General features: G+C 35.5%; 1 protein-coding gene across 1 annotated transcript; it reads right to left on the bottom strand.

Moving 5' to 3' along the window:
- Positions 1–7,435: 7,435 nt before the first annotated feature.
- On the bottom strand, positions 7,436–10,883 carry LOC126824693 (zinc finger RNA-binding protein). Its single transcript, XM_050554013.2, has one exon. The coding sequence runs from the start codon at positions 10,760–10,762 to the stop codon at positions 8,033–8,035; it is 2,730 nt and encodes a 909-aa protein (XP_050409970.1). The 5' UTR covers positions 10,763–10,883; the 3' UTR covers positions 7,436–8,032.
- Positions 10,884–17,779: the final 6,896 nt, after the last annotated feature.

Genomic DNA, 17,779 nt, shown 5'->3' with positions numbered 1-17,779 from the left:
TCGGCATTAGAGCATTCACAAGGCTCAACAAAGTGAAACAAGGGCCATAACTCTAGATATAATAAACGGAAATTATTGAAATTACATAGGCTTCTTCACCTCACTAATGTTAACAACATATATCAATTTTAAAAAAATTGAATGATAACTTTTGGCGTTAGAGCGTTCACAAGAAATTGTGGACAACGGACGGACAGACAGACGGGCGCGACAGCAATATACGTCCACATTTCAATGTGGGCGTATAAAAACGATGGGGACAATTAATTTACAGGAAACAAAATTTTCTCATGTTACAAGCACTTATGTCTGTGTGATCCGAATGAAAATATGGTACTGTCTGTGCCAGTTGGGGGACAAGTGTGGCTCACGGTTAGTAACATTATATGTGAGATAAACTTATTTCTTAATCTAAAACTAAGATTCCGTTCATAATCTACTGGAAACGATCTCTAACCTTTCCAAAATAAAAACTATTCCAAATCACAATTGACTGGAAAGCAGTTTATCACCAATGGCCACATACCTATTGTTACACCTTTTCAAGTCATTATTGCGTTATATAATGGACGGCCCGAGTAGCTTACTTCAGCTGTCAGAAGAACATAATCCAACCAGGATACTAATTGGTAAAACAAACTTAATACATGTACTGATCTGTCCAAAATGTATTGCTGGAAATTGTATTCTGCACATTCAAGAATGATTATGTAGGTTTAACTAAAGTGCATGTACGAAAGGCTTACGACAGTGTCAAAAATATTACACCTTGACTGGAGAATACAGCTTTAATTTATACTTCAGGAAATACAAGAAGACTTTATAAAACAAATTTATTAAAATAAATCACAAGCCTTGCATACAAATTATTTACATGATGTAAAAATGTACTATCCCTTTGTTGTATAAATATGTAGAAACTTTGTTTCCATACTCCATTAATTTTACTCACCATTTTTAATCTTTATTACTGAAAAAATAAAACCAAATAAAATAATGACATGCTCAAGCCTTTAAATCTATTTTGCAGTTCATTTATCTAATATTGTGGCTATAATAGCAGATAATGTATGTTATGGGGTTATCTCCACCGCTATCCCAGCTGGGAACACTAAAATATTTAAATAAAACAAGTTCATGGATAACAATCACTAGCAAATTTAATATCGCAACGTTTCAACATATTCTCTTGTCGTTATCAAGCACAAGGCAAGAAGTATACAACAAAGACAAAGATAGGTTGCCAGGCAACAAAACATACGTCCACAGCGGCTAAATCGTCAGAGCGGTCGACAAGGTAGCATATTTATTCCTTTGTAGGTAATCGGGGGCCTTTACAAGACAGTTCCATACAGATCAGATTATAATTTTTGCCGTTTGAGGGTTCACAAGTTTATACAAACTGACACAAGGGTCTCAACTCTGGAAGTAATCTACAGAAATTGTTGAAATTTTACAGGCTTTTTTGTTTCACTAATTTAAATAATGCATATAAATTTCAGAAAGATAGAATGATAACTTTTGGAATTAGAGCGTTTACAAGGTTAAACAAAGTGAAACAAGGGCCATAACTCTAAAAGTAATAAATGGAAATTGCTGAAATTCAATAGGATTCTTCGTTTTGCTAATTTAAATATTGCATATAAATTTCACAAAGATCAGATGTTAACTTTTGGCATTAGAGCGTTCACAAGGTTCAATAAAGTGAAACAAGGGCCATAACTCTAGACGTAAACCACAGAAATTGCTGAAATTCAATAGGATTCTTCGTTTCACTAATTGAAATAATGCATATAAATTTCAGAAAGATAGGATAACTTTTGGGGTTAGAGCAGAGCATTCACAAGGTTAAACAAAGTGAAACAACGGCCATAACTCTAGAAGTAATAAACGGAAATCGCTGAAATTCAATAGGCTTCTTCGTTTCCCTAATTGCATATAAATTTCACAAAGATCAGATGTTAACTTTTGGCATTAGAGCATTCACAAGGGCCATAACTCTAAGACGTTATAAACAAAAATTATTGAAATTAAATAGGCTTCTTCATCCCACTAATGTAAACAACATATATCAATTTTAAAACAATTGGATGATAACTTTTGGCGTTAGAGCGTTCACAAGAAATTGTGGACGATGGACACGACGGCAATATACGACCACATTTCCATGTGGCCGTATAAAAATTCATAATCTGTTAAATCAGGTTGTGTGTTTCGTGTTATTTAAATGTTCTACCACTAAATGCCTTACAAAAAGTTTACACAACACTAAAATCACCCCCAAATTATTGTCTCTTACTGTGGACACAATTTAACATTGCATTTTCCAAAAAAGCTTTTAACTTCAAGTAGGGCAACTACATTTTGCAGGAGGGTCTCTAAAGATACCACTCCTCATTCATTTAGGAAGCTCATTGTGTAATAAAAGTTTGGCCCCTTCGAATCAATAAATAATTTTGTTAGCCACAATGGACCAAGTAATCAAACATGATTACTCATAGGCATACAGGTTGTTTTTCTTGGGGGGAGGGGTTGTATCATTTTTGCTCAAAAAATAAGATGGCAGCAACGGAAAAATGACCTACATAATTTTCTGAAACTCTGAACTCCGGTTGGGAATTGCATCACCCCCACATGCTGGTCAGTAAAAGTCCCAGATTTCGAGGGATGAAATATTTTTGACTTTTTTCCTTTTATATCCAGTAAAATTTTATTTTTTGGTTATCACTCCCGCCCCCAAAAAACACATTTTGCTCGACTGCAGCCCCTTCACCCAAAGGCTCTTATGACTATGGGATTACTTACTAATAATGATAAAACATTTTTCTAAGGAAAAGAGATCTCACCTGTAAGTGTTGTTTGTCTCAATGATTCCATTATTCCATACCAGGTGGATACTGTTTAACATCTTCTGTATTCAATCAACTTGTCCAACTTTCAAATATGTATAATAATGTCAGTAACTCAGTGTGCATACATAATCTATGTCAGTATTTGAGTATGCTGTATATGTTATGTCAGAATTCTGTGAGATTGATGTCTCCTGCCTCCATCCCAAAATAAATAGATGACACATTAATTGCACATTTATCTTTTTGTAAAGTATCAAACATTCAAACTGCTTATCTATACTTAGCCAAAGTAGAAAATGTTCATGATCGAACTTATTCAATGTATTGTGGTAGTGAACCTAAACTTCAAGTTTCATCATTATCACCCAATTAGAATCAAAGTCATTTTGTTCAATGTGTCAACTAATCAAATTGTTGCTACCAATCAAACTAAGTATCTCTATCCTTAGCAGAAAAGGCTCAGTCAAGGCATTCACACCATAAAATAAATAACAAATTTAAACTTTCTAGATAAATTAGAACCAAAAAGTGTGGACAGAGAGGTTAACCCATTTTAAAAGTCTCTTGCTTTCTTCTTAAGAGTATCATACTATAATTCCTTGATATGTCCAATTTTCTATTGGCCAGTCACAGCTCACGATATCCAGTTAATCGCAGCAGTTGCAAGCCTCAGTATCATTTGGTTAAAAAAAAAAAAGAAAAAAAGTGTAGAAGCTGGTTCATATGCAGAGATATTCAGTTCATGACTTTGTTTTTGTAGGTTAATCTTTGTATCATTTTTGACTTACACTGTTGACAGAACACAATATTGGTTACGTCTGAAGTTTGGCAATCAGTATATCTGTGTGGGTGTGTAATTTAAAACGAAGAAATATTTTCATCACAGAAAGCAAATCGTGATATAATATTTTATCAAATTAACACTTTCAGTTTTGTATGATCCCAATCAAACGGATTATGTCATTTTATATCAGGCGTCATGTGCTTCAATAAAACAATTTCTACCCTTCTTCAAAGGATTGATTTGACAGTATAATGAATATTAGTTCCTTTCGCTTTCAGAACGGTCTCTGAACGGATGAAGTCTTCTGACCATTCCTGTCCATCCTTATTAAGCTGCAATATGAATTAATGAAAATACTGCTCTACTTCCACCTCTGTTCTAAGGCTATTTTTTTTTTTTTTTAAGTACTGGTGTTCTACTATTTTTCACTGTAATTCTTCTTTGTAAGAAAAGGAATGATTTCTCACCACATCAGACATAAACATATAATAAACCAACAAGTTTTTCAAGAGAAATTTTGCGATTCAAAATCATAAACAAAAAGACCACATGCTGCTCAAGCGCTAGCCTTGTAATGGTTGACCAAATCAAACTTATTTTGTTCATGTTTTTGTAACACAAAATTCTACTTGAAAATAGTGTTGGGTTATTATAAATTTACATCAGATGTGGGAAATCATTCCTTTTAGCGAACAAATATCATTGGGAGGGGTAGACCAGTATTTTCATATTGAAGCTAAATAAGAACGCACAGGAAAGATTAAAGAGGAACTAAAGAAATATAAACATTTATTGTCACACCAATGAATCATGCCATCTTCAACTGAGAAAAGTGTGTTTGTCTTTCACCTGCAGATTCATTTTAATCTTCTCCAAGATGAACCCAACATGAAGAAGCTACATTTTTGTTTTACATTTCCTGCTGGAAATTCATATTAAATATTGTTTCAGTGCTGAAATGCCTATTAAAATTAAAGGAGAATTTTGCATGTAGCAGTTTTCATAGTGTTCACATTTTGGGAATTTTTGATTTTGACCTTTTTGTTTTAATATGCATATTTGGGAGTGAGTTGTGATAAGCAACTCAAGACCGATTTATTTTATTCCTTACCAGAAACAAAATGGTGGATGAATTTGAAGTTGGCTTTTTTTTTCAACCAATCCTGTCATTTAATGAAAAAAATAAAAAAAAAATAATGAAATTAATAATCATATTTAAATTTGGGCTTTTTTATGCAATGTCTTCAATGTGGAAATAACATTGGTTGAGCCACTAAAAATTAATTTGAAGTTGTTTAAAATGGTTATGTAGCCTAACTGGATATCAGTAAACGTCAAGTGCAAACTAAATGTACTCTGGCTTGTACAAATACATGACTTGGTCAACTGGTGCTACGCAACACACGATTCTTCCTCGAATCTACCATCTTAAAGACATTGCAAAATATAAATTCTGTTTACAAGAAGGATTTCTAAATGATAAGATCAAATTCAACTGTGTGATTTTACAGGCTTGACCATGTATCGTAGTACGCCACTGTAGTGATCTCATCTGTTCTTCCTTCTTATATACATCCAAGTGTTTTATTCAAGCAGGCAACAATTGTTTTCAAAAAGAAATTAACTACTTCTCTCCAAAATTCTGGTCAACAACATCAATACCAAAATTTTGAAGGGTCTACAAAGTTATGACCAAAACAAAAGGTTGGATAGAACTAGTTTTTTGCACATTTAATAGTGTTATCAACCTTGTGTTAGGGAAATATGTGTTAGATTATAGATATATGACTGGTGTATGATGACTTATATTAAATGTTTTCATTGTGAATCCATGTAAAATCCATATAGATAATCATACATCAGTACAAACACAAAATTAGCATACATGTCTTTCATACACCTATTTGCAGCACCAAAATAGGCAACAGTCTTGTTTCTTAGATTTAGATTGTGCTAAATGTTTGTTTTGATTATCTGAACCAATGTTAAAAGGATTCTACTGCAGGAAAATCTAAATTTCTCTGGGTATTTAATAAAACAATTTACTATTTGTAAAACACCCCAGCCCCAGTTTCATTAAGCCACGAAATTACAAATATCACAGTCAAGTATAATTGACATTATATTAAACTGCAAGTCAATTACTATCACCATTTAATGGAACAGGGACCATGGATTATCTTTTACAAATACAATGCAAGTAATGTGGTCCTCAAGTATATTTTTTTGTGCAATAGTGCCTAATGTGTTGCATTAATAGATGTTGTTAAAGAAACAAGTTCTCTCTCTTTCTTGTCCAAGTGGTTTATTGATACACTTACTAAAAAAAAATAATTAAGCTATGGTAATTTGAATAAATATCAGGCACCTAAATAGTTTCTTTTTCTTTTTTTTATTTCTCCAATATGACAGTTTGAATAAATATGTATGGTGAAATGTTTTATTTCATCTTAAATATTACTTAGGTGTGTAAACTTGTGTACCCTTAGTGTAGTTTCTATTTTGTCTCCAAGGTATTGTGAATTTTAAAAAAAAAACAAACAAAAACAAAAAAAACATAAGCATTTTTCTATTTCCAATTCAAACTGGAGATGTCCTTTAAAATAGGAAATGAAAGTAACTGAGCATGAACTTTCAATGTGAAGAGCAATGTGCATTTCAAATGGGATATACCGGTAATGTTAAAATCAACATTTTGGTATTTATGTTAAGAGAACATGGTCCTTTAAATAGTTAGACTTGTATTATTAGTTTTGATTTCAAGAAGTATCTGCACAATCAGACCTATTATCTATAAATGTTCTTTGACAAGACAGTTTGCTCTTGACTATGTGGGTAATAGCTTTGCACATAATTAACTTCCATAGTTTTATTCCTAAAACTATTGAAAGTTAAAGCATGGTATAAAGTTATTTTTGTATGTGTAGAAACAAAGAGGACTGATGTACTAATTCATGTATAGGTATTCATCATCAATGATTCCCATCTTGTTTATCTCAAAAATGAAGATTGGGGGGATTAATCGTCTCAATCACAACACCACATTTCTAGTTTCCTCTTTATCTCCCCCAACAAAATGAAATGAGACCATTTTATGATGCTAGATTATAGGTCTGGTTACTTTAACAGAAGAGGAAATAAGGGAGAATATCATTGGATTTTTGTTTATGGCTCGAACAGTAGCTAACTCAACCCCCATCCCCCATCTTTCCCCACCTCCTCTCAAATATTAGAAACCACCAATTCTATTGAAAAATAGAGTCTACTACTGTACTAGTGTGCTTATCCAAGCAGAATGACGCTGTGCAGACCGTCACTATGTTTGCAAAAGAAGTGGACACTATTCTTGTTGAGCAAAAATCCAATGATAAAGATGTCATTGGTCAACAGCAATAAAATTATCAAATTATTTAGGGCCGCTGTAACATTTTCTGAATACATGGTTGATAATCGACAGTGATTAAACTGTTCAAACACAATTTACTCATCTTGGACACATACCGGTATGCTATACACCTTCATTTCATGTTCCTGCGGCCCTGGACTTTATCAGGCACAGTGGTCTACGATGCAAACAATTAAAAGATCTCTTATTTCGTAGCTGAAGAATAATTACTAATTTTGATAGTTGAACAAGAAAGTCTGATTAAAAATATGTACAATTAAAATTTGTTACTCATTTGCATTGTACAGCACTGTTGTATCATATGTCAATTTTGAACTGAAAATCGACATATTTTAGACAGCTAAAAATCAATAGGTTTATGTAACTTTATGTTACACGATAAAACGAAAGAAAAATTTTGAATATATTTAATGTATCGACACCAAAGTTTTCAAGTTACGGTTTAACAAACATGAATACATAAAAGCAATATAAATGCGAGACAAGGAAATCATAAATGTATGAAATTTTTCTTTCGATCTATTTAGTACTAGCAATATAAAATCTAAAATAAAAACTTAACTGCACAGTTTCAAATTGTTTTTATGTAGGCTGTAGCTTGGATTCAAATTTTCATGGAAATAATTACTAATTACTAAGAGTATTGATTGGTACCTCGAAGCCAGGAGTAATGTATCCCGGCTCAACAAAAATTAATTAATTCTAATCTAAAAGCATGATTTAGATTTTATGAATCAACATCTCGAATTCAAATGCCGCCTAAAGCATGAATGAATGAAAATGTCACAACATATTCCTCTAAGCAGTGCACAACGATCGCGAATAGGACACTTAAGAGGAAGATGAATGGAAAAAAAATATAATTTGAATACAATTCATGTACTTTTCGTAGCATAAGCCGACCCAAATAACAATGATCACAGATCACAAAGTACCTACACTAATTAGCTAAGTAAATTAACTCCTGAAAAGGAAAACACTGATTATCAATTACTTTACTTCTGCAACAGTCTCCATAGCTTCATCACCATCCTTCTTATCTTTTTTCTCACCAGCAGCATCATCTACTTCACCACCAGCACTATTGGTTCGTCGTCGTTTTCTGGGATTAAAACGTTGTTTGTTAAATTTTGGTAATGGGGCAGGGTCCATACCAAGTACTTTATGAATCTGACGGAAAGCTATCAATCTTAGGGCATGTTGTGCAGAGGCAGTGATCTCTTCTCTCTGTTGATTGGTCAAGGATCCAGCAGCATCTGTTGGTTCTTTTTCACAAGGATCACACAGGCCTGGACCGCCAGGTAACAAGATGCCAGAAGCAATACATTCAAATACTCTTCTCAACCCATCACCAGGACTCAATACTTGTCCACCACTGCTTATACACTTCTCTACTAATAATTCTAACGCCCATTCACTCAATGGCGTCCAAGTTGGTACTCGCTGGCATAGATCACGCATAATACGAATTACTATTACACAGGATGGCAAACCATTGGCTCTAGCTTGGAACCACTTCGCATGTCGAAGAGCAGCCAGGGCTTCAAGACATTTATTCTTATCAAGAACGTCTGGAGGATCTTTGACAGCCGGTGTGCTGTCCCCATTTGTTGGGCTGGTCTCTCTCATTACAGGTGAAGACAGTGTAATAATGCAAGTTGTTTTGGGGTCTTCTTCACTTGTAACAATAATGGCAGCTTCTTCAACACAGCGTTTTACCTCAAATTTATTCTCAGGTATGGCAGCCAAATGTTTTGACAACCCATCTGCCACTCTCTCTAGTAATGTTCTAGTTGGCTTTTCAGAGCACAGGACAACCAAGTTGACTTTTAGATCTCCATGTAAAAGCAGGCCCTTAGCCAACACACCAACCCTCATCACTCCCTTCAAAGTTCTGTGAGATTGGGCTTCATCTGTTTGATTATCTTTTTCTTTATCATCTTTTCCATCTTTTTCTTTTTTGACAGTTCCAACATCAGGTTTAGGCGCATCACTTTCTGCCAGCAGGTCTGATACTTGTTTCAATGCTTTTTCACAGGTTGTGACCATGTTTTGAACAGCTTGTAATTCTACTTCTGTAGGATAGACAGTAGCGTGTTTGGCCATAACTCTTCTATCATCTGATGAATCAGGTCTACGCAGAGGCATGCCCATACCCATTCCTGGTCCGGGCATAAATGGGCGAGGAGGCATCATTCCAGGACGTCGACCATGAAATTCCATTTCGTAGTGTCTCTGCCAATACATATCTTCCTCCATTTCTCCTCTCCATCTTTCTTCTTGTTCTCGTCTCCTCCAAAATTCATCTTTGAATGATGGTCGATGTAAGCGATCTTCTTGGACTTTTCTAGCTCGAATACTTGGCTTGACTTCAACTTGAAGATTGGGGTCAACTTTCTTCTTGTACTGTAAACGATGTCTTCTACCTTTGAGATGCATTTCTTTAGCATTGGGATCATTAAATTTACATTCACACAGTTTGCAATTAAAGCTGACAACCTTTCCAAGATCATTTTTCATTTCTTCAATGTATTCATGGCCTACAGGTGAGACTTCCTTTTCACCCAAAATATTCAGCTCTTCTTCCATTGGTTTAGAAGATGACGTATCTCCAACTTCTGGTTTATTTTCAACTTTAATTTCTTCTGTCTTTACACCAGTTGTTTTCAATTGTGTTCCACCAACAAATGTTATCTTGGGTGTAGCTAGTACTTTCTTTGTACCTTGAGTAGCCGAGTTGACTACCTTACCAACAACAGTCTTGGTTGCTTGACTAGTTGTATTAATAGCCGTTTTGGCAGTAACAGTTGATGAACTATTACTTGTTATAACAACTGGATCATTTGACGGAATCGGTTTTCCCAAACGTGTATGGAGCTTCAGGACTTTTTGATGTTTGGTTCCACGGATATGGGCAGCATATGCATCAGTGCCTGTACAAGTGACATCACAAAGTTCACATCTCAACTGATTGTGTGAACGGGTAGAAGACGGGGCAGATCCAGCCTTTGCAGCACTTTCTTTCTTTTTGTGCTTTTGTCCTTCAAGATGTTCACGGTATGTTTGAGGTCCAGCACAACTAATCTTACAAACATCACAGTAGTGGAGCTGTGGCTGCTTTGGTGGTCCCTTGGCTTTCGTAAATTTATTTTGACTTTGTTTCTTTAATGCCCAATTGCTGGTCGTCTTTGCCGTTTGTTGCTGTTGGTAGTAACTAGTTGCAGCTGTGTAGAGCGCTGCATCATAACTAGTATTTGCGTTGTTATAAGAAGAGGCTCCAGAGTAACTTGTGGTTGCTTGACTTGTTGATGCTGGATAGACATACGATCCACTAGCTGTGGAGACTTGTACAGATTGTGGCTTTGCTGCTGCTTGTTGGCGGATAGCTGTAGCATTGTACGAGGAACTTGTACTGTATGATGGTTTTGCAGCTTGATAATGTGTCTCTGGTGTTGTGTACGTCGCTACTGCCTGGCCAGGCTGATAATAAGCTTTAGTCTGATCATATGCCACGGCGGGAGTTACAGCAACTGGTGTTCTAGTGGTATACGCATACTGTGGAGTTGCATGAGCTGCTTGATATGCAGTTTCATAAGCTTGTCCGGCCCGAGGAGCCGTGGCGTAGGCGGCTTGGGGAGCAGCTACATAAGCGGTTTGAGCCGTAGGATAACCTGATGCAGGTTGGGCAGTATTTGCCATAGGATATACAAAATGGGCCATCGTGTTTGTCGATGAAATTAACCCATATAACAGAAATATTTATCTGCGACTTTTCTTTCTTCTGTAACAAAACGTGCTGTCCAAGATGGCGTCAATGAAGAAAATGAAGCCGCAATGACGTCACGGAAATGGTTGACCTTGAACCCGTTCTTCTAATAAAAGGACTTGGATTCTCATCCGTCAATTTTTGTTAAGAAATTACGCTCATGTTTTAAATAACAGCGATTATAAAATCTGGGAAAACACGGTGACCCGAAAGTTCACTGAACGGTGCAATACGGTTAAATTTTGGGGTTAGTTTATGTAACCGTCTCTTCACTGTTTCCAAAGTTGAAAGAGCTGATAACACAACAAATAACACACTGATCAGCAGTGAATATTCGCTAGGCCGCGACAATCACTGATAAGGATGACATCGATGCGACTTAATGAGCCACAAATATTAACTTTTTTCATCAGACAAATTAAATTCTAAAACCTTTTTTTGATGTATTAGAGAAATAAATAAAGACGTTTTACGTATTTGTAGGTAAAACTTTTTTCTTATTTAGTTTAATGGATATTAAAATGGGTATTAAAATGGGTAAAAGACTCCATTCCGCCCGAACCAATAAAGTCTTATGTAAACAATGCACGCGCCATTGAGCCAATGATTGACGCCGCGTGATGAGATGTCACGTGTTGAAGGTACTCATCTTTTACAGAGATATTAGAAAACTTTCGTAATCCTCTGTGAAACAGATTGAACAAATAACTGTTCAAGTTTTCTCATATTTAAAAAAGACATAGACACCGAATAGTCGACCGGGATACCTCTTCCGGCGATAATTCACCTTTACTTCAAGCTCTGCAAGTACAAAAACAAAATCACAACACAGAGAACAATGCCATTAGTAAATGTGTACTAAAGTATTACAAATTCATACCTGGTCTATTCTGATTCTTACCCGAAGTGAAGTAGGGTATTTTATGGAACCTTGAAATAGACAGAAATGGTTCTAGAAGCACATATTAATGTAATATGAATGTAAGTAAAGTGATTCAGGGGCGGATCTAGGAATTTTGAAAATGGGGGGGGGGCCGCAAAATGAGGGCGCTGACCGCTGAGAGGGGATTTTTTTTGTGGGGGGGGGGGGTCCCCCAAGAAAATTATCCGTCATTTCCTTGCATCTGTAGCCATTCCAAGAGCTATTTGGCTGATATTTTCGTCTAAGTAAACGTTCGGAAATCGTTGAAAAAGAGCCTTAAAATCGAGCAAAAAAGGCAGTTGAACATGCGACTCGAAAATCGTCAAGGCGAGCGAGGCATTATGATGGGAAAAAAGACGAATCTATTCCCTAGCCACTTCACTATTTAAGCCTTGTAACTTGTACTTTGTACTGTCCACACATGAAACAATGCTACATCAAGCTGCACTCATGCGCGTCGGTGATTGGCACGAGTGTATACGCCGCCGATTCCACAAGATGTCTGTCTATAGTCACTCTATAGGATTAAGGCACCGTCAGCTAAACAACAAGAATTCGTTTGAAAGTGGAAGCATTAATTAGACCAGACTGGTGTGTTTGAGTCATTTGGGATCCCTGCAACGGGTTTGGAACGGACATATTTGGGTCTGACAAAAGGCACTTTCAGCAGTAAAAAGGGGCACTGTCGAAAATTAGGGGGGGGGGGGGCGCCCCTCGCGCCCCTCGCGCCCCCCTTGAATCCGCCTCTGTGATTTATATTCAATTTTTAAAAAAAGATATAACAATTTCTAATGAAGTATGTTCGCCTCATACTTTACGCACGTTTTTTTACATTAGTAATTTGTCGTTTGTGAATCAGCCCTGTACTAATTACTTCCACGTAGTAGTATATGATTTTATTTGTTCGTTACAAAATGGTACCCGAAACCATTGGGTACACGACTCGTGTACTGATTATATAAAATGTCAATTATGTCTTAAATATTGGATATTAGGATATATAGTTTTGTAGCAGTGCGAATCTTCGGTAATAAAAACACACTGGAATTATCCTTTAAACTGTTTAATACCGGAAAACATAAAATATCTGATTATCATATACACAGAACAGCACGTCCGACAGGCAGAGTGTCCGTCCTGGAAACAGGATAAAACCTAGAATCTTGAATCAATGTACAATTCGGTATTTAAAGAAGCTAGTATCTAAGGATTAAATTAAATATACACAATTAACGAATGTAGGTAACAATAAAACGATAAATTAAAGACAATAATAACAAATAATAGAAATAATAAGGATTAAGCTTATCGTACAGTCTAAACTATTAATGAGTTGGCTGTCCACCATCGGTTACCTTAGTTACAAGATTAATGGCTTCATGTATTAAAAGAAATCTATTGAAATTTAAATAAGTTATTAAAACAACACATATTCACAAGTTTATTGCCTCCCAGCTTGCTTTAAAAACGAAAAGTTAATAGGAAGATGGTGTTGTGTAAGTGAATTTAATTAAATAATTTATTAATGTTGAAATATATAACCTCTAATTAAAGATACATTATGGGGGAGTCGATAACGAGTTGGCAGTTCTCACTATAATAGTTAAAAACTAGATAATGTAAAGGCAATTTGCAGAAAATTGCTTTCAAATTGATCCACTATGAACCGAGAACTAAGCGGTTGAAATTTTCGGATAGCCTTGATCATCATTACTCAAGTCAGTACGATAAACAGCATAGTCTCGATTATCCATTTAATCGTTAAACCCTGAAGGAAAGTTATGCAGTAAATCGGTTTATAATCCACTAAAGATCACAGGCTAACGATGCCTCCTAGAGTTGATTATGGTCTGGATAGGTTAATTAATGTCTAATTAATAATTTAGATAACATTTTAGGCCTAAAGAAAGACCTGCAATAGGCAGATTTAGCTCTTGCATAATGCATGTTTAATATAGCATGATATAAACAGTACAATCCAATAATCTTAAAGTATGTACAGACGTAGCATGCATGCACCCGATACTGTACGTGGGCAGCAGGAAAATACATCATAATGTTAAATATTAGTTGAGGTCAAAAGTAGTGTTGGAGTAAATATTTATGACATAATCTAATACTTGTGTAACCTATTGTTCGGCACGAATATTCGAATATTCGCTCGTAGAATTTAATATTCAAATAGCAATCGGCATATTCGAATATTTACATTATTTATTCCATTTGCTCTCTAGTATTATTAAAGGCGACTTCCATTGCCACATTTACATTCAAAACTTACTTAAATTACCTAACTTCAGAGACACTTATTTGTTAAGTAGCTTGTTACATACTTGGGTTAGCCAGTAGTGCCGAGATGGAGTTGACTGTCTTGACTAATATCGCACCAAGGCTAATCTTTGGAACCACATGAAGCTGATACATGGCTACGTGGCAAGATTCAGCCAATTACAAAGTTCTACACACAGAAAGCGACCATATCTCCAGGCAACAGCAAGAAGTATGACAGAGATTCAGCGCAGCAAAAATACATCACGGAGAAATTGATCAAGTTTGTAGCCAAGCATCATCAGCCCTTTTCTCTTGTTGACAATTACTATTTTCGAGAATTCATCTTACAATTTACCGTCAAGTAAAACACTCAAACAAAGAATGGAAGAAATCTATGATGCCGTGCGTTCCGACGTACGTCAAATCAGGAATGACCCAAGTCAGAAGTTAGCCGCTGTGACCACAGATGTATGGACATCAGATGAACAAAATGAGTCTTATATTAGTTTAACCGCTCGTTTTGTATCACCAATTTGGGAGATGGTGACTAAGACTCTGGAAGTGAAATCATGTCCAGGTTCACATACATCGGATAAACTAAAAGAGCATTTGACGGAAATGCAGATAACTGGAGTATAGATAATACCGAATGTGGCCATGATCAGTGACAAATGAAATGAAATGGGGTTTAACGTTCTTCTGTTCAGCTCCGAACAGGGCTAATGAAGAAGGGGATGATCAGTGACGGTGAGTATAAGAATATAAAAAGGCTAACGCAGATATGGAATGGCAGAATACTCTTAGCTGTTTTGATCATATCCTTCTAAATGCTACTTTAACGGCATTAAAAGAAGATACCGTTCATGATATGTTATCTGCATGTCGAAAAATCGTTACTCGTTTCCGTCATTCAACACTGCAAACGCACAACCTCAAAATGGAAGCGGAGAAATCTTCTCAAACGTATCATAAGCTGAAACAAGAATGTCAACCAGAAGGGGTAGTACCTTTAAAATGCAACAGAGGATGATAGAAATGAAAAGGCCGGTCATCAACGTGCTCATGGAAATTAAGAAGAAAGAAACCAGGGAGCTAGTTCCCGTTGCTGAATTCTGGGTGAAAGCTAAATCAGTGTGTGACCACCTTGAGAGACTTCACATTATATCTGAACAGATGTGTAGAGAAACTCATTGTACGACGGTATCTACCATTGTGGTGAATTTACTTAGATTCGTTATGAAGAAACATGAAGAGACTGTTTTCTGCTTGAAAAAGCGACTAGGCGATGATGAAATGATGGAAACTGCTGCAGTACTATAGACCCATGAATGGAAGAGATGCCTTTCGTTTCGGGTGCAGCGCGGAAGAATTCCTATACGGTGCCTTGGTGATGGAAAAACGTGATGACAGTATGAACCTAGCTCACTTTCGCAGAATGGGGCCTTACGAACGTTGAGGTCCGTATCTACTTGTTGCGATGTCGTGGAAGGCAGTTTACGTAAAAGATCCACTGGCAATTACTAAAATATAATCTTGTGCATTGTTTACATGTCAACACGTATTTCATAATTGATTAGAAATTATAATAAATTGAATATAAACAACTTTAAATATATTCATATTAAAAATTGAAAATATTCGAATACTATTCGAATACAAATTTCAAGACCCGTCGAATATTCGAATAGTATTCTTGTTCGAATACTAACGCTTTTCCTTCCAATCAGATTGTTTTCCTTCCTAACATTTTCATTCAGCTGTAAATAAAATTACAAGATAGAGTCTCCGGACAACATTAGTGTTAGCCGAAACCATGGGCATCACACATGGGGGAGGGGTCAAACCCCCCCCCCCCCCAAATTGTTTTTCGGGGGTGGGTGGTCTGTATATACTTGGACCCCCCCCCCCCCAAAAAAAAACAAAAAAAAAATACATAGTAGGCCTTAACTCCTTTTTACTTACAACAATTATTAGGATTAGTTAAGATTCTATCTGTATAAAACAATGTACAAATTAAAACACAAACACTTATGTTTACTTTTTGAAATCCATTTATAACACACAAAAAATGTACAAAATACTTTAAATATCTATACAACTTTCTTGTAAATGTCAATGTGTATATGTATATAGTATTGTAGTTAACAAGGTGATTGTCAAACATGCATCCTCATAAACTAAAGTTATGTGATCAAGTTTTGTTTCATTTGGATCCTCCTCATAAAAATTCCCCTACTAAACTCTCTTTGTCATGTTGTTCATAACTCAAACGTAACCTTCAATATGTAAAAGTCATGAACAAATATGAATACGGCACCCCCTGACTTAAACATGATAAACATTGAATTGGTATGATGTTTTAGTTTAACCTCGTAAAATATGCCAAAATAGTGTTTACAGAAGACTGAAACTTTAATTTTTATTGGGGTGGCCCAATACCCCCCCCCCCCTCCAGTGGGAGGGTGACCCTCCCACGCTCTCCCTTTCGCGTCACAGATTGTCAACATTTTATTTAATTTCATTTGCGGATCCCCCCCCCCCCAATATATATTTCACGGCTACGCCTCTGACCGAAACAAATTCAAACGTGACTACCGCTTATCCCGCTTCGATAATTTCTGAATAATCTCAGATTTTGTGTGTTTGGTAAATTCTTGAAGGAATTTTAAGCTTGAATAATTATATCATGGACCTTATAAGGTCCATATTTCATAATTATAGTAGACGAACAATAATAGCATTTTATAAAAATTAGATAACACTTTACATTTTACTTTTGACCTCGATAAAGTGTTAACCCCGAGTAGATAGGGGTTCTGTCCTATTGTTGCCCATGTTAAAAAATGGGAAACCTCCCATGATGAGCTGATATTAAGTGAACACTAGAGAGTTTTGAGGTAAATAGTAAAGATTTAAATGGTTGTCTCACGAGGCTGAATCATGTAATTATCCACTAATATGTGACTTGGGTAAATAGAACAAACTAATTATTAAAAATGACCATGAGTTTCAATTTTAAAATTTCACACATTTTCCGAAGAAGAAAAAACAACCCCCACTTCTAATTGACGAGTTCACATAGGTCAAATATTAACGAATACATTAACCAAACAATAATAATAATAATAATAAAAACTTTATTTAATGAGGCAACGTATTTAGTTTGCAAAAAAAACAACTAATCTTCCATAGGTCCCTCCTAAACTACAAAGACATATATACATGTAATATCAGGATAAATTTAAAATCATTAGAAATGCAATGGCATTTTAAAGTGGGAAGTTTGATAAGTCACTCCCAAACTACAAAACATATACATTATACAAGTAGAATATAGGAAGAACACTATAATTACACACAAAATAAAATAGAATGCAGTTGCAAGTTAAAAATAATAAGTATGTCATCAGTTGAATATTATGGTTCCTTCAGTGTGCAAAATAAATGAGTTTTCAGTTTAATCTTAAAATTTTCAACATTTTTACACATCTTTATATCAAAAGGCAGATTGTTCCATAAAAGACATGCAGAATAATGAAAAGTACGTTTCATGGATTCCGTTTTGCATTTTTGAAGAAAAAGAGATTTACTGGTCTGTGAACGGAGCAAGATATCCGTTTTAGAAACAAGAGATTTTTCAATAAAATGGAAATTTAGATAAAGTGGAGTATTAAATGTAATAATTTTGAATGATAAGACAATTTTATTGTAAAGAATCCTATGTGTAAGGGTAAGCCAACCGAGTTTAGTAAATAAAGAGGTGGACGGAGTTTCAATC

The sequence above is a fragment of the Patella vulgata genome, chromosome 6 (assembly GCF_932274485.2).
Source record: "Patella vulgata chromosome 6, xgPatVulg1.2, whole genome shotgun sequence".
Lineage (NCBI taxonomy): Eukaryota > Metazoa > Mollusca > Gastropoda > Patellidae > Patella > Patella vulgata.
This window is presented reverse-complemented; position numbering and strand designations above follow the sequence as displayed.

What these genes read in the sequence shown, in the direction of transcription:
- LOC126824693 (XM_050554013.2), bottom strand. Translation starts at nt 10,762, where the DNA reads ATGGCCCATTTTGTATATCCTATGGCAAATACTGCCCAACCTGCATCA.